Source organism: Malaya genurostris, chromosome 1 (assembly GCF_030247185.1).
Source record: "Malaya genurostris strain Urasoe2022 chromosome 1, Malgen_1.1, whole genome shotgun sequence".
Taxonomy (NCBI): Eukaryota; Metazoa; Arthropoda; class Insecta; order Diptera; family Culicidae; genus Malaya; species Malaya genurostris.
The window spans coordinates 153899873-153918811 of record NC_080570.1 but is presented as its reverse complement, the minus strand read 5'-3'; the positions used below and the strand labels follow the sequence as shown (position 1 = coordinate 153918811).

Here is an 18939-nt window from a genome sequence, read left to right as displayed (position 1 = left end):
GGTTCACTCATTTCGAAGTCGTTCTATTGTTCACTACACAATACTGTACTTGGTTTCTTCTGTCCCGAACGTCGGCGGTTTTGTTATATCGACTGACTTGGATGAGATGAGAAAGCGGCCATAGTGAAAATGAGTCACACGAATAGTACTCAGGATATTCTCATTGGAAAATAAATTGAATTAGGAATATATTTTCCTCTAAGTATTGTAAAAGTTTGCTGCGTTAAGTTGCATATTTCGCTTTGGTACAAGGTTTCCTAGGTAAAAATAGGTAAAATGATGCATAACTTTTCCAGAAAAGAATAAACCTTTGCATTAACTTCTACAAAATTATGGAATTTTATATTTTCTACAATTATTATAAATAAAGTATGTATAAAAAACTAACTTGAAACAAGTTATTATTATAAAACTAGTTTTAAGAGGGTTGTCATAATTCAATAACTAAAACTAACTTTGAAAAGGCGTACAAAAAAAGTTCCATCGAGTTCCACTTAGATTTTTATTATAGTATTGAGCATATCTTTTCCTATAAATTTTGTGAAAATCAGCTGCATAAAGCTGCATATTTTGCTTCGGTGTAAGGTTTTATCACAGGTAAAAAAACTGCACTACCTTCAACAAAAATATGGGATGATTTGTTTTCTTCAGATATTCCAAACAAAGTATGCATAAAAAAAACTCGAAACACGTTATGAATAAAAAACTGATTTTAGGGGGGTTACCATGAAAACGCTTTGTATAACCGAAACGGTGCGACCTAGACTTTTGGTATATTTGACAAAGTAAATTATTTTCAATAGTTATGATTATATTTTTTATCAAAGTAGGCCATGAACAATTAGGGATAGAATCAAATTACGCGGTATTTATTGGTAAAAAAATTCTTAAAAGCAACTATATGCATTAAAAGAACGGTTTGGCAGATACTGATTTATGTTCACGTTTTTATAGATTCGAACCGCTGTGTGTCAGTAGGATCGTAGCACTAGCCATGCAATGATTCTGTACGCTATGAATCGGCTGCGAAGTCTGTTGAAACAAAAAGGCCAAATTCCACGAAAGGAATATAATGCCTGCACTTTGCTTTTGTTAAAGACACTTGCTACGCTCCCTCCTCCCATAAAAATATTCTTATGACCATCTTTGAAGAGCAAGAATTACTTGTGCCAAGTTTGACAGTAATCGGTTCAGTAGTTTTGCAGTTATGCCAGTACAAGCATTACACCCCTCTTTTTAAAGGCCCTTGCTACATCCACCCCTCATCAAGGATGGCAACTCTTCATACGATTGAATCAGTGCCATCAAAGAGAGACGGATATCATCGCAGCAACAAAAACCCGGCATGGCTCATTTAACATAGAATAGACACCAGTGCGAGAGCGAATTTCTCTCGATGACATTTCTGAGAATCAAAGGTTAGCACGCTGCTGTGGGGATCCTCTCTGAAGCAACAAACGATCGCTTATTCTCGTTTCGCGATCCGATTCTGTATGGGCAGCGGATAATTGCGATAGAATCATTTTACTATTGCCGCTTATTCTATCCTATGTGCATATAACCTTTGTATAAGTTGTGTCTATGAAAATGTCTGTGAATGCTCCACACAAGGGTTTTGAAATATTGCAACCTAGTATGAGAATCATCAAGTCGAATCATCAATTCGATTTTCTGCGATAATTGTCAACTTGCGATTCTCTCTTGGTAAATTCCACACAGCGGCGATCATTATCAGACTGCAATTTTTTTAAGGGCCGAGAAATACTAAGAGTATGAAGTGGAGCGAAGGAATGTAGAAAAATTCTCTCGCGGTTCATGCATTGAGAGACTCGAGTTCTTGTAGCATCTTCTACCGGATTGAAAATGTTGTATACAATATAGATAGCAATATAGCAGCTTCTGTCAAATTTTCGGCAATCACCAACACTGCCCCTAATATAATCATATCTAAGATATGTAAAATGTTCCTATGGTCTTCAAAAAGTATCGATTCTCGTCAAACTATATGAATCTTTTCATGACCCCCCTCTGTTAATGACACTTGCTACGCTCCCTTCTCTAGAAACATACCCTTATGACCATCTCTGAAGAGTAACAAGTACTTGCGCCAAGTTTGGCGGCAATCCGTTCCGTAGTTCCGTAGAGTTATACCGTTACAAACATACAAACTTACATCCCTTTTTCCTTTCTCATATAGTAAGGCAATACACCCACTGTGAAAACCGTCTTTTGAATGTCCTATACCATTCGACTCAGCTCGACGAACTGAGCAAATGTCTGTGTGTGTATGTGACAAATAATGTCACTCGATTTTCTCAGAGATGGCTGAACCGATTTCCAAAAACTCAGATTCAAATGAAAGGTTTTACGATCCCATAGATCGCTTTTTGAGTTTTATCCCGATCCAACGTCCGGTTCCGGAATTGCAGGGTGATATGCACCAAAAAAATGAAAAACATTGTCACTCACTTTTTCTCAAAGATGGCTGAACCTTTTTTTCACAAACTTAGATTTAAACGGAACGTCTTATGGTCCCATAGGTCGCTATTGAATTGTGTCTTTATCCGCCTTCCGATTCCGGAATTACAAGGCAATATGTGCAAATCTATGACAAAATGGTTTCAATTTCAATTTCCTCGGAAATTTCTAAACCGATTTTTAAAAACTAAGATGCAAATGAGAGGTTTCGAAATTCTTTAAAAAGTTCCCAAAAAGTTGATCCAGATTTGACTTCCGGTTCCGAAATTATAGGGCAATGAGTATCAAAACTTTCAAACTGTCATGCCCTCATGGGGCTGTTCCTTGTAGTTTTTGTTGCAAATTAGAGGGATTTTTTTGACTGTTTGTTCTAGAATTTTCGAATGCTCCTGGACTCAAGAACTCAAGCACTCTTAAGCTTTGTACACGGAAAGAAATCCGTTACTGATGTCATGATTATAAAATCATGAAGCCAATAAATTTTTTTCTCATGAAACCATGAGCAAAAAGTCTTCTCCCATGACAATTAATCATGGTCCGAAAATGCGTTACTTGAGGAATGTATTTCTGTCAAAGCTCGTAACTCCAATTTTTTACCCGAATATCACTTTAAACCCTCTGCCTCAAATGATGTGAAGGATTGCTTAATAGATTAAGGCAAAAAGCAGACATCGAAAAGCAAGAAGTACTGAAAATGTTTACATAAATATTATGAACCGAAAATTTACATTATTAGAGACTAAACACGTTACATTTTGTATGAATATGTCTGAATGTATTCTAACATATTTGATGTGACTGTTGTTAGAATAATATTCCGAGAGCTAGCGTAAACCGAAAAATAAATTCGACTATGAATTTGGAACCATCTAACGAAAATAAGAAAAAAAAATTGTTTTCAACCGATTTGAAAAATTTGTTTCATAGATGTAACAACACAAGCTGTATTGATTCACCTAAATATTTTAAATAAGACAATTTTGCAAATGATGTTTCGAAGAAAAAAAAAAGCAAAAACATTCCGCGGTATTTGCAAGAATTCGACATAGAGTTTGTTTTTTAAGAGGGTTGATTCACTCGTGTTTTTTCATGCAGTTCATTTAAGTGATGTAACTCTGAAACAAAAAAGCAAAACTGAAGCAATGAACGCAAGTGAACACGTTATTTTAGGCGTCGTCGTTTTTCAAAAACATAATGTTTCAATTGTTAATGATTCTGATTAGAAGAAATTTAAGACATTAGTTAAAATCGCCCAAAAAATTCGTTCATCACACCATTCCATTTAATTCATATTTAAAATTTTCATATTTTAAAACATTAACATAGCAGAAACACGCCTGAAGTTATACCCATCAACGTCAAATGCGTTACGCTTAAATTTCAGCGAAATCAGTCCAAATGGATCATGATCCGAGAACTTTTAATCATGGTGTATCATAACATGAAAATATACTCTTTTCCCCAAATCATAACTTGTTTTGCTCATTTCTAGAATCGGAATTTTACCCGTGTAATATTGGAACCTTGAAACCACGAGTCTTGAACAATTGAATTTTCTACATTTAGGATATTGAATTGTGCAGTTGAAATAAACTAACTTTTAGATTTTCCTGAGACTTCAACCAGTGTGACAAGTGACTTACTTTTTCGCACGCAAACAGCACCGGCGCGGTGGCCAATCCCAGCTTCAGATCGGCCGCGGCCGGTTTGCCCATGGCCTCCGAGCTGGACACAAAATCGAGCAGATCGTCCACAAACTGAAAAGCCAACCCGAGGTTCCGTCCGTACTGAAAGCTGAGTTCCACCATCTGTTCGTCCGCTCCGGACAGGACCGCCACCTAAAAGCAAAAACAAAGAAAAAAAAGCGTTGGTTAGCTCAATGAATTCTTTGATTCGAAATTAGATATTGACCGCTTTCAAACTGTTCGCTATCAGGGATGCTGTTTTCCTGTACGTCTTGGTGAAGTAGTGAGCAAATCGTTCGTTTTCCGTTTCCTTGGATCCTAGCTGCATGAATTCACCTTGCACTAAATCTGTCAGTACCTGCAGGAGGGAGAAGAAGAAGAAGAATAAAAAAGACGCGATATTATTTGAACATTTTGTTTTAAGTACACACTGAGACTTGAATGGGGCAAATGCTAATAGTAACTATGCAACTGCAGCACAAGTATCGAACGTTGTTCAGCATACAGTTCTCAATGCCAACCCAGCACTTGGCACCGAAGAGTGTCTCAATTTGTCGTTTACGCTAATTTTGGGAGTGGAGTGGGCTGGACTGAATTGCTACGCAGGTGCTTTAATGTTGACTATAGAAATTGACATGTCATCTGAGTGGTGGCACTTGAGGCGAACTAAGGTTTCCAACAGCCGCCACTTGACACCATCATCACTGTCAAGTGGCAATCTGACTACTGTTTGATCTGGACACGCACCCGAGAGCTACCCAGAACGCGAGATCCGTAGCCGTAACAGCAGCCGACAGCACTCCTAATCGATACAGAGGTGTGTAACTGCCGTAACCTACGTTGAAGAACATACATATTTTCACACCATCCTGGTCCGCGGTCCGCGGGGAGTGTTCGGCTCCGGTGAAAGAGAGCACTCGATAGCATATTTTGTCAAGCCAGGCCAGGCGATGACACAATCATTAGCTATGCGCTCATCCTCTGGTCGCGATCGGAATGCAAAAAAAACCTTCGATCGGTTACCACGGAGTCATCGCCACCAGCGTGCGCGCGAAAGAGACAAACTACGGCCTAGGTGCTAGGTGGCGAGCAGAAAAACCGGTGCTGGTGTGTGGAAAGCGACGAACCTGCCGACGCTTAATTATCGCCGCTATTATTGCTGCCATTTAATAAGCGATGGGTTCGATTTGTGATGTAATTAAAATAAATTTTACGTGACGAATGTGGCCCAAGATTACTATGATAGGGGCTCAGGGGCTCCGAATAACGGTTCCGGTCGTTGATTTCGCCATTGATTCCCATTCAGCCTGGGACGAATAGCTTGTAATCAGCTACTAATTCACAACTAGAATACTTCATAATAATATGGCCTCCTATGTAAAACTGCAAAAAAAAAATTGCCCCATCGTAATAATTTACTTTAAATCTACTGATTAGCTACCAAGCGTATTTAAAATCAAATTAAAAAATAAAACTACTTCTTCCGCCGAAAAGCATAGCTTTCTACCGTCCACACAACTGACATCAGATACGGCTCCCCAAGTCCCTATACAGGTTTAGATTTAGGTCATTGTCCAACCGAGCAGATTCAGTAAAAATAAACAAATCCTCGACGATGGCGGCAACTGTGAATTTGTGCTCCAGCGCTGGGACTGATACTATTGGATTACTGTTTATTTGATCATGCCGGCGATGATAAATTTCATCGATTTATGAAAAGCACTTCTATTTTTGCTCCGTTTCCAGTTTTCTCCCGTTCCGCAGAGGGAATCGATTTATGAGCTAAATTCTTCAAAATTAAACAAATTCTTATGCTAACTTAATAATCCAGACTGGAGAACGAGAAGCCTAACAATAAAAACGTGCTTAATCCACCTAGCAGTGAGATGATACCTTTTTTTATCAATCCGCATGTGTTTTTTGCATGAATATTCTTCGGTGTTTCAGTTTTCATGACATTATTCTAATGTCCGTCGATTCAAGTGGCAATTTGAGATTTTAATCACTCATTACTCTGTAATGTCGAAACAGCAAATCGGATCGAATTTGAATCTAAAAGGGTAACAATCGATTAAACATTCCATGATATGTCGAAATAATTTCCACTTTAGAGTTTAGGGTAATTTAAGGTACTACCAGAGCCGGTATTCAGGAATCAGCATAACCCAAACCCAATCGTATGGCCATATGACGATTGAATTGCAATATTTTTGAGTCCAACTTTGAATATTTTCGGGATTGTTATCTTCTATATCGCCTTGAATTTTAAAAATTCATCATCCTACAATTCCAGAATCGGAAGTCAGAATTGGATAAAATTGGATTTATTTTAATTTGAACTTTTGTTTCTGAAATTCGATTTGGCTTTTTTTAAGAAAACGATTGAGCTTTGAGAAACGATTCGATACTGGAACCGGAATTCAAAATTCGGTGTAGCCGAATTCAGACAAATTTATCTGAATAGCTATGTAGTTTACATTTGATTTAAAATGTTTAAAAATCAGTGCAGACATCTTTGAGAAATCGTAGCGCAAATTAAATTTTTGAATACCTTCCGAATCGAAAACTGAGTACAACCAAAAATGAAATAAGTTTTTTTGGTTATCGACTATACAAATCTGCTAACCCGATAAATCTGATTAATTTATTTGAAATAGACATTTTTATACTAATCACCATGTATCTCTCTAAACCGGAAGTTGGATCTAACTGAAAAGCAAGATGTTTTATAGAATCTCAAAACTTTTCATTTGAATCTTAGATGATTCTTAGATTTTATTTGAATCTTAGATCGGTTCAGCCATCTACGAGTAAAATGAGTTACGCAGTTTTAATTTCGTTTCACATATCATCCTGTAGTTCCGGAACCAGAGGTCGGAACCAAACATAATTCAGGAGTCTTGTTTGAGAGTATACGATTTTTCATATGAATCTGAGTTTGTAGAACACGGTTGAGTCGTCTCCGAAGAAAATTGAGTGAAATTATTGGTCACACACGGATTTGCTGATCTCGACGAACTGATTCGAATGGTATATGGCTGTTATTTTCTTCCAGCATTTATTTCTGTAAGTCGTTTAAATCAATATAATTATGGAATTGCTTTCAACTCGAAAATTCGTCTGGTTTACATATGTCATATTCGAACGATTATGTTGCCAAAAACGAACCGTGCTAAAATCGGTCCGAGGCAAAATATCATGTTGTACACAGTCTTTTGGGTACTTAAAACCAAATGTATGTGACAGTATAAAAAATCGTGTTTCATGTTGCTCTCAAGCATTTCTTTGCCAAACAGCGCTCAAAACTTCTACTGCTGGAATAGGGGGAAAAGTCGTTTACACAAAAATTTCGATATCTCCGTTAAAAATGGACGGGTTTTAACAATCTATGGCTTGTTGGATAGGTATTATCGTGCGGAATCAAAGTCTGAAAACATATTCTGTTTTCAAGGTCAATTGTGACAGATACTGTCAAAAAACTGAAAATTTTGACATAAAACTTCGTATAACTCAAAAAGTAAACATCCGATCTCAAAACCATTCAATAGCGTTTTGGGTGACGGGGAGACCTTTCATTTGCGACTAGTTTGATCAAAATCGGTCCAGCCATTTCTGAGATCTCGACCTCTTAGTTGACAACACACATACACACACACACAGACATTTGCTCAGTTCGTCGAGCTGAATCGATTGGTACATGTCATTCGGCCCTCCGGGCCTCGGAAAAAATTTCGAAAGTTTGAGCGAATTCTATACCTATTTTTTATATATATAAAAAAGGTAAAAAGACGCTGTCGTTAGTTATAGGAGGCCATGCTATTCGAACTACACTCAAATAAAAGTTCACGTTCAAAACGGCAAAGTGTTTTTTAGAAATTTGCCAAAAAAATTTATCCTATGTCTACAAAGCGAAAAGCAATAAATTCCCAAAGTGTAAGTAGTTTGGAAATTATGATTTTTTTACAACTAAACTTCTGAACTTTGCAGATTTTGTCAGTTGATACACATGTTAACCCAATCCCACGGTTGCAATTGAATTTTATCAGGATCGGCATCTGGTGCAGAGTAACGCATGTTACAGTTGGAAGTCCTTGTTATCTCGATCATAATACGTCATTGAACTTGAACACGTCATTGAAGAAAAAAACTTTTTCGTTGTAAGTTTTTTTTTTTTGTTTATGCGAAAACAGGATAAAATCTAAACCAGTAATTATTTCGAACCATGGACTGACTTTTTAAACGCACTTTCATGTGACAGGCAGACGTCAATTAGCTGGATGACACTGAATCAATTCAGCTTGGCATCAATCGCGTTCGTGTCAAAGGTGTACGTTTTTTACTGATTTTTTTCTTTGAAATTTTCTAATTTTTTGGGTATATTTGATTTATATGCATTGTAATGAGGGTGTGGATAGTGCTTTTTAAATGTTTATTTCAATCTAGTGATTATTGAGTGCTTTTAATTACGTGTAAACAATTGTTGCTCAATCGGACACATAATTTTCGACTTGAAATTCTTAACGAATTCTTGAAACATACCTAAATTCTATATTGGAATTATACTTTTTATCACTTATTAAAACTAGATTTACAATAAATTTAATCAATGTTCATGATATTTAGCAAAACCATCAAACAGTGTTCAATAAACATTTTAAAGTCAGTTTCAGCATCAATTATTTGGTACTGCGTGAAGTTTGGAGACAATACCTAAGTTCCGAGCGAGTGAGTCCCGCAGTTCCTAAATATTGGATTTTCGGTTGGTCACTTAATGGTGACTTGATACAAAAACTAATGCATATTTTTACATGTCACAAGTTGGGAATTTTAGTTGAAAGTTGAAGCTACACAACTGTTTAGATAAATTAGGTAAAAACCAAGGTGTTTTTTTAATTTCCAAGAATTGTCCGGTTTAGTCCCGCAGGTTCTGAAATTTTGGGTTTTAGGTTGGTCATTTAATCGCGACTTTTTACGAAAGCTAATGCATAGTTTTTCAAATCACAAGTTGGATTTGTATAGATAACTTGGGTATAAACCTAGTTGAAATGGATGCTTTTTCCAACTTCCAAAAAGTGTCCGGCGCAGCCTCGGTCTCCCCTACTCCTATAGGTGGTTGTAGACAAGCTTCAATGCTAATTTCTACAAATTATTATAGAAGGTAACATGACTTAAGATAAACGTTGCCACAATTTTAAGTTAATATATTTTGTATATATTTAGCCTTCAGCAATATCCAAAATAACAATTGTCTATCTAGTAGGTGAATGTGACATGAACACCCAGTACTATACTATCGTTAAACTTACTGGATTATAACGGGTGTTTTTTTTTAGTTTCACTTGGCAAATTATCATGAACAGCTTAACTTCAGAACAACGTTCCCAAATCGTGGCAACATATTTTCAAAATCAGTGTTCAATTAAAACTGTTCATACCGCAAAATTCTCTTCAGTGATGAGGTGCATTTTTTGTTGAATGGATACGTCAACGAGCAAAATTCAAAGATAATCAGTGGCGTACCGAGGAAATTTGGCGCCCGGGGCAAAATAAGAGATTTGCCGCCCTCGTCGTTAGTTTAGTGAGCAAAAAAAAGCTGAATTCCATCTCCGGAAAGCTGACTTGGGCGAGCAAAAAAAAAAAGGTTCCAAGTGTTACTTTGCTGCCCCCTATAATTATTGCGCGCGGGGCGAATGCAACCTTCGCCCCCTCCCCCCTCCTAGCTACGCAACTGAAGGTAATCCACACTCAGTTCAAGAATTACTGATGTATTCCGATAAATGTACTGTTTGGGGCGGTCTATGGGCTGGTGGAATCATCGGTCCTTATTTCTTAAAAAAACACGAAAGGACGACGTGTTACCGTGAATGGAAACTTATTACGTGTTACCGTGAATGGACTTATTAAAAGAACATTTCAACAACAACATTATTTCGAGAAATGGATCGATAAATTGGTCTCCGTTTTTTGTGTGATTTGACGCGTTTTTTATTTGTGGGGATACGTAAAACCATTGGTTTATGTGGATAAGCCAGTAACGATTGATGCTTTAGAAACCAATATTCATCGTGTCATTGCTGTAATACGTCCTCAAATGCTTGAAAAAGTGATCAAAAATTGGATCTCCAGAATGACATTTGTGAAAAATAGTCTTGGCGGCCATACACCCGAAATCATATTTAAATGTTAAATGCAAAGAAATTATCTACCCAATAAAAAAATGGCCATTACATAATTTAGCATATATTTTATTTTATTCATAAAAATTTTTATTCCGGCTAATTCGCTTTTCGGCTTGACGTGGCCATTTAACAAAAGAAATGATTTTTTTTTTATTGCTGGATATAGTTGTCATTTTCTTTCTTGGCGGAGAGACGTTTTCATGGCTATCCAGCGAATGAAGGGGGACCAGTAGCTCGCTATTCACGCTCCCGTCCATTGGTTCGGTGTCACTGGTGTCGTTTTGCTTACATTTGTACCTTTGTAGCAAGGGTACCTTGTCCTACATAGGGTACAACTGTTTTCGTTGAGGAGCAAGTTTCATTGTTTTTGATGGCTGTCTCTGATGTGCTAAAGTTTTTTGGAATTGGTGTGGACGGAGCGCTGTTGTTCTTTGCTGTAGATGTCTTCTTGTTTAGTTTTTCACATGGCTTACCATAGTGAACGGCTTTTTGGCAATATTGACATGTGGTCATCTGATTGTCATAGGTAACGAGTGATTTGCACGGAATTCTAGTATCTTGGTCGAAATTCACATAAGATGGTATAGCCTTCTTCAGGCGCATGCGTAACAAACGTACACCATTTAGAATACCTGGTAAAAAAAATTCTTCCACTATTCTTTTTCGATGGAAAGGATATCTCCGTACTGGGACAAAGTTTTGCGAATATAAGGATTCAACAATAATTGTATTCTTTCGTAGCGGCGGTGGACTTGGTTTCTTCCGTCCCGAGCGTAAGCGGTTCTGTTTTTTCGACTGACTTGGATGAGATGTGAAAGCGAACTGATATATTTTATATAAATTTCAAATCCAAATACTGATAGCCGAGACACTATCTGGGCTAATGAAAAATCTATGTCTAGTCTTAAGGGTTGTGGAAAAAATTACGTAATATATCCATATTTTCATGCCTCTAATATTAGATATATTTGAAAATTTACAGTTCGAATTTCTTCGTATTTAACTGTACAATATCTTATATGGCCACCCGTTACAAGCTCTTAAAATTAAATCACATTAAATAGATTTTAAAGGGTAGCCAATTAGAAACTACGTGAAAAGCAGAGTGGAAAATATTCACATAACTTTTCACATAACTATACTGTGACTATTTTATTTAATGTATTTTACGACATACACGGTAAACTGGATGCACCTAGAAATAAATACTAATGTGGTACTGCAAAATTCAGTACAGAAATAATCTAGAATTCGCTTAAAATTACCGGAAAATACAAGCTAATCACCATCTTTTTAGTCTTATTTTCCCGTAACTGGTTGAAAAGTATCCTAATAATTTACCTAGAAATGAACCGATTCTGGCTATTATAAAGCTTGTAAAAAATATTTACACTAAAAAGTGTAAAAATGTAATATAATTTCGTTTTTAACTTCTCTGTGTAACACTTAGGCCTCATATTTTTTTAGGCGACATTCGGCAGATGAAACATCATTTTACCGCAGGTTTCCGTGCATGCGGGGCCGCAACCACGAACGCGAGTGCCCTTCGGAAGCGTGTTTGATCACTGTTCTGACAAAACATATTTCACAATTGTGTAAAACGGTATTTCCTGGTCAATTGATTGAGATGACAATTGTTTTGATTTGCTTATTTATTTATTTTCAGTTTTAGCCTTGAGGTTTTGAAATGGTTTGTCACAAGACAAAGAAAGATTTTAAAATTGCTTAGTTACTAAAAACTCAGTAACTTTCGTAGCAATCAAATATTTTATGACGTGTCGGAATTATTCGTAACGATTTTTTGCAACATCTCGTGAAACGTTTTGAGTACGTCACTGGGTTCATATGAAATTAACGAAGCATAGCTCTTAAATAAGCTTGAAAACAAATCGAAATTTAGTGGGAAATTCAAAACTTCCTTAACTAATTAGCAACAAATTATCCGCTGGACTTCAATTTGTTTTTAAGCTTATTGTGGAGGGGTGTTTCGTTAACTTCATATGAACATAACCAGTTACTAAAAAATATAGCAACAAATTCATAATTGCCGAAACTCATTAACATTAATTGCGTTATCATCTGCGATAGATGCTTTTCTAAGTTATTATAAAAATGTTATAAAGTACCATTCATTGAGAATACAATATCGATCAATTGATCGCTACCATAAGACACAAAAAAAGCGGTCATTTTTTTGGGCATTTTGTATTGTATTTGACACAATTTCGGACGTAGCAAGAGCAATTCCCGCTGTGATATTTCCTATTAGTTCTTCAATAGTTTTCAATTGCACGCACACTACACCTTCGAAGAAAATGTTCACGAAAAGTACGGAAAAAATTCTCATTTGAGATCTGACCTTTACTGTTATTCAAAGTATTATCCATCGCTATCCACTAATTTCATTCTGGTAAATCTCAGATACTGCGTTGAAAAAAAATCTTTTTCTTTAGATTAAACGAATGAATCGATCCAATTGTTTTTGATTTCGGAGTTTTAAAAAAGCTTCTCTGGGTAAGCCATGCAGCATAGATCGAAACAGACGGTAATCGGATGGAGCAAGGTCTGGTGAATATGGCTGGTGAGATAGAACTTTCCATTTCAGTGTTTTTGCGACTTTCGAGCTACGAGGTCATGAAGTAAAATTACTTTGCCTTAACGATCCTTGTATTGTACCATGCCCATGGTTTTGAATCGTTTTCCGATCGTCAAAAAATGACTAAAATGTAATGACTTTTCATAGACCAATGTTTAAGTAATGAAGTAACACTTCCCGACAAAAAGGATTTTCCAGCCACAAACCGACATGTTTGAAACTGTACAACTAATACTAGGAATGTCAAATATGGTAAATAGACTGAAAAAGATGCGCTATGTCAGTAGTTTCAAAGAGAACATTTACTTTTGTATGTTTCGTACAAATATGAATATCATTAATATTACTATTTGCACAAAAAAGATTATTTCCCGTCCGCACCGTTTATCTTCGCACCAGCTTACGATCGAATTTGATTAAGGTGATTTACCTCAAACGAAAGAATGAAGACGCTAACCACGTGACACTCCCTCGCAGAACTTCTTAAGATCAGCCTGCCCTTGGGGGATTCACTGGATAGAGTAAGTGCGTAAGTGGGATAATTCCACGATGTGTCATCCACGATTGAAGAATTATAGCGGAAAAAATAGCTTCCAATTGTCACCTGGCTGCGAATGACGTGCTGCCCGCCAACCCCTCCAAACAACGCTGCTGCTAGTCTAGGTTCAATTCCGTCGAAGTTCAATTTCAACTTCTTTATGTAGCCACCATTGTCCGTCCCGTTTTCCCATCGTCTCGCTTTGGATGTGCCTTTCGGAAACCATGAATGAATAGACGACGTCGGTCGGTCCGGTAATTGCTGGGCTTTTTCTGCGTTAATTTGAAGTGCAATGCCACACCAAACACCGCCGTAAATGACGGAAGCAATTTGTCCCCCGCGCCGTGCTGTAATGGCTTAAGTTCTCTAGCCGTTATTTTTGCTCGGTGCGGCAGGAGGTCTTTTCAAAATGCAAAATTAATGAGCTCAATAAAGATCTCACGAAGGAGATTCTCAATTTGGTGGCGGAACGGCAGGGGGGAAGTCAGCTACTCCTCTGAGAAGACAAAAGGGGGAAGGTGATTGAGCTATTAATCGGTCAATTTGAGCACATGATCGAGTCTTCCGTGTGCCAACCATCACGGGCACGGGCCAGGTCAGCTGCTGCATGAAAACAAAGAAACGCACCGGCTGCGGAACTGTCATTTACTTATTATGGTCACAATTTGATTGGCGTTGAATTTCGAGAACAACTCATCAGAATCAATCTGTGCTCTTCGGCAAACAATTGGTCCAATTAGGCTCACGGTCCGATCTTCACTCGTCGGTTATTGTATGGAAATTAATTTGTTCGTGTCCAGTAATTAATTGATGGACGATGGAGCTATCCTAAGGTTACGGAATTACTTCTCATAGAATCTAGCTCAACATAAGCAAACACAAACGTGTTGGTTTATTCTTGAGTAATTAATAATAGAAAATCTGTACATTATACAGAGAAATCTATAAAACTGGCAACGCTGCTATTACGCCAAAACTGGCAACGCTGCTATCCGCCTAAAAGTTAGATACAAATATCATTTTGTCTCGGGATCAATATAAGGGCTAAGCATTTGCAACAAAATTAAGTGAACCGAAATTTCAAATAAATTTGCAAAAGATACCATACTCGTACCTCGCGTTAAAATTATGATATAGAATACCCTTAAATAGGTCTCTCAAAACCAAGTTTTATAAGAAACCTTACAACTTTTCTGAATATAAAACTACACAACTTTTCTGAACATACTATGCCTTCATCATTTCAATTTAATGAAATAGAACAATTTTAGTTTGGGCTTGTTTATTTTCATAAGTGGTGAAATCTGGAGAACTGGAAAAAACATAACATAACATAAAACGATGGAGGCTGAGTATGATCTGAAAAGTTGTGTACTCTGTCATGAATCTTACGCAGAATACGGGTATGGTGACTTCTGCAAGTTTATTTGAAGTTACTTTCCACACAATTTTGTGGAAGATGCTTAGTGCATATTTTGACCCAGAGCCAAATTGACTGGATAGGAATATCAAGAGCGGTTTATGTTCTATTGCACCGTTAGATGGCGTCAGCAGTTCAACACAATCTGCTAACACACTGATGAGTCGAAGACAAAACGCAAAAGACGTTAAGAGGGTTTTTACATTTTCACATGAAGCTGTCGAAATTCACAATATGAATATCTAATGTGGCAAGCCATCTGTTCCTGTGGTTTGAAGAGCAACATCTACATCGTCATCAGAATCATCTATCAGGAAATTTTCGCGCGGGCGAGTCTGTGGCTTTTGCTTAAGGAACATACTTGTTGAGTTCTATTTTGGAAGGATTTGGCATCTTGTCGTTATGGAACAAATACCATAAAGTTGTATGCCGCGAATCCATGATGACCCAGAGTGTGCGCAAACACATAGCCATACCTAGGAAGCTAGGACTATAATAAATATGAGAACATCGTCAAACCGAATTCCAAAAAATGCACAGAGCAGTAGTCTGCGATATGCACTTCAAGCCAAACTGGTGTTCTATAGCGAGGAGAGTGACCAAAGAGTCAGTGCAAAATTCAATGACAGGAGTCAAATGAAAAGCCCGACAATTCGCTTTCGTTACAAAGCAATTTTTTCCCGAGTTGGCGATTCAATGCATAGGGCGTTGGTCTTTCAAGCCAGTTGTCGTATGTTCGAGCCCCGATCTGGAAGGAGTTTTAGTGTCAGTGAAATCGTAGCACCAGCCGTGCAAAGGTTCTGTACGCTTCTCCGAACTCTGTTGAAACAGAAGGTCAAATTCCACAAAATGAATGTAATACCAAGGTTTTGCTATGAAAAAAAATTTCGAGTGAATTCTGGACAGTTTTTCTGTGTGAATACTTGTAAAGACTGTCCCGGAGAGTATGGACGCACTTTGATTTCGCTGTAAATAATTCACAAGTGTTAGATATTCAAATTTTATTCGATATACTGATAATATTAGACTACAACAACGGAATATTATTCTCAACATTTGCTACTTAGCAATTGTAGACTAGCTGGCACACCTTCTTGCGAACGGTCCTCATTAAATTTCGTACAGACTTCTTGGAGACAAGTTTTGACACTTTTTCCCAATCTTTTTCGAACTGTTGAATGGTTTCGGCTGCCGAGACATGTTTCCTAAGATGTGCCTTCGTTAATGCCCAAAATTCCTCAATTGGTCGAAGTTGTGGGCAATTTGGTGGATTCATGTCTTTTGGGACGAAAGTGACATTTTTGGCAGTATACCATTCTACCGTTGATTTCGAGTAGTGGCAAGAAGCAAGATCTGGCCAGAAGACAACAGGATTTTTGTGGCTTCGAATCATGGGTGGAAGTCGTTTTTGTAAAACTTCCTTGATGTATATTTCGCTGTTCATTGAAGCAGGGATGATGAAGGGTTTCGAAATCTTACCGCAGCTACAAATTGCTTGCCAGACCATAGCTTTCTTACCAAATTTTTCAACTTCAATCGATGTCTCGGTCTGGTTTAACATTTGCCCTTCTCGCACCGTATAATATTGTGGTCCCGGCAAGGATTTGTAATCGAGTTTCACGTAGGTTTCGTCGTCCATGATTATGCAGTTCAAATTTCCAGCAAAAATCGTATTGTGCAGCTTTCTAACCCTCGGCCTGATCGATGCTTCTTGTTTTGGACTACGTTTTGGTTGTTTCTGCTTCTTATAAGAAGGTTTGTGTGATCAATTTTTTATCGTAGCACCCGTTATTATAGATTCACTTTTTTATTATCATGAGATGTAGAAGTAAGTTTGTTCCGCTTTTATTTTTCAATAGAGAGATTTTATCATGAAAACTGTTTACATATTTTCCATTCCAAATGTTGTTTTCGGAAATTAAAATTTTCGAATCCCGCACCAAACAAACTTCTGGTTTTTTAGAACCAAGAAGCTACCAAGCAAGGTAGAGGATATTCTACACGAAAGGAAAAAAGGATAATCGGATGGCGCCAATTACTGCGAGTGAGGCGGAATTTTTCATCAATTTTCATCCTAATCGTTTTTGATCGGAGTCGTATATATTAGTCCTACTCTCTTTAACGTTCGTTTGCTTGCTGATCGAAACGTACTTGTAATCTCCAGTTTAGCAACTTCACCCTGCTAGTGGTTGGATGATTCAAAATCGGACAGTGCCCAAGCCCTTGGTGCTGGAACCGTGACAAGTGACCTTGACGGGGTTTCATTTGGAATTCTGAATACGTCCATCAAACACTATTTCCGGAATCGGGACACTGATGAAGTCCAGTGACAGAGGATAAAAATTTCGTTCTAGAAAATTCGTGTTCACAATTTAGCAATTCTTCGAGCCTACTTCTGATGAAAAGGAAACTTGAACGAACTTGAACATTAGAAAATTCACCTTGCCACTGAACCTCTAGAGTGGGAAGTACATTTCCTTTACATTTGGATTTCATATCGTAGGACTGAGGCCGATCTAACATTAGTTCGTACGATTAAATCGAAGCGAGTTCGAAAAATTCGAAACCAGTTCTTTAAATATCTATTTTTAAACTGCTATCTGTCTGTCTATCAAAGTGATGGATCGAGATCTCGTTTACATATTCTGAATGAGCTATTTTGATAAACTCCAAACCAACCAAACCTCAGTTTCCTTGTCGTCCGGCTTCGAATTCGTAAAACGAACCCTTCGAAACGGCCCGGCGGAATCGGCGTTCGTCATTGCGCTGTATTCACAAAGTATGTAATTAGCCGAGACCGAGACCAGTTGTAAATCAATTAGTAAAATGAAAGAAATAGCACTCCAAACCAGCAAGCAGCAATAGCCGCCTTCAAGTCAAGTGCGCGTCCGCGAAGCAGCAAAACAACTGTTGAAATATGCCAATCAATGTATTGTTTCGAAAAATAGTGAACACGAGTAGCGAAACCAATGAAAATAGGGGCACTTGCACGAATGATCGAGCGAACAAACAAACAAACAAACATACAGACAGCAAGAGGAAAAAACTGCTCGAAAATTACTGACTTTTAAAGACAATGGCCTCGATCGGGGTCTGCCTCGCTGCCATTCGCTGCAGCCTGCGGACGGAGACACAACTCTCCGTGAATTGGCAGAAGAAATCAATCGATCGGATTCGAGCTCGGTGTACACGAAATGTCTCAAACTTGGTAAGACCTGATGTCATCACAGTTGAAAACTGTCAAAATATAAGATAAGAAGGTACAATTTTTTTTCTGAAAGGCCTACTGCGGCGCCGTACTGTCAAGTGATAGCAGCGTTGCCAGCTTTGAAGATTGGTCTGTTATGACAAATTTTACGCTTTTTTTGTGATAACAGCGAAATGCCATCTGTTAGTATTCACTTTGAAGAGCAATTTCTGATGATTTAGTGCTCGCTGAGAGTTAATCCATTACTGGAAAAGCATACAGAAAAGATTTCTTTTTCGCCTGGTCACAAAATATTGTAGCGGGGACGGAATCGCCACAGAATAGCAAAATAATGAATCGTGAGTACCACAGATGCCAGGTTTGCAGATTTGTATGCAAATTGGCCGATTTCACTTGTAAGTAGACTTTGCAGTTTTGCAGACTTTTTGCAGATTTTCATTTTTTTTTGCAGTTTTTGCAATGACTGAGTGGAAACATATATTGGAGAAGTCAAATTTTTTTTCCAAAAATCATCTTTTATGTGAGTTTCTCATTAATTTGGCTTATGTCTTCACTCAGTCATTGCAAAAACTGAGCTTTGTTATGGCGAATTTACGTCATTTATGTTCATAGTTTCAATAGGCAATCGTTCAATTTTCAGACATTCTAAACTGCGTTGGACTTTTTGTTTGCCTTTTGTCATCCTGCTTACAAAATTTAACACTTGCATTGGAGTATTTCTGGTATGTAAACGCGCCAAACTTTAACAGGCATCTCTGCCAGAAGTTGGATAGATGTTATTATTCAATGAAAATAAACGAAATATTTCCGGAACCTAAAGTCGGATCTGGATAAA

The 18939-nt window shown here is 37.6% G+C and overlaps 1 protein-coding gene across 4 annotated transcripts in view; it reads right to left on the bottom strand.

Annotated features, from left to right (window-relative positions):
- Positions 1-18939, bottom strand: part of LOC131426253 (all trans-polyprenyl-diphosphate synthase PDSS1) — a 228721-nt gene that overhangs the window by 7031 nt on the left and 202751 nt on the right. For all 4 annotated transcript variants that reach the window (XM_058588844.1, XM_058588843.1, XM_058588845.1 and 1 more), the window contains exons 7-8: positions 4390-4521; positions 4122-4316 (exon numbers count right to left, since the gene is read on the bottom strand). In XM_058588844.1, coding sequence (XP_058444827.1) covers positions 4122-4316; positions 4390-4521 — 327 coding nt within the window. The remainder of the gene's footprint in view (positions 1-4121; positions 4317-4389; positions 4522-18939) is intronic.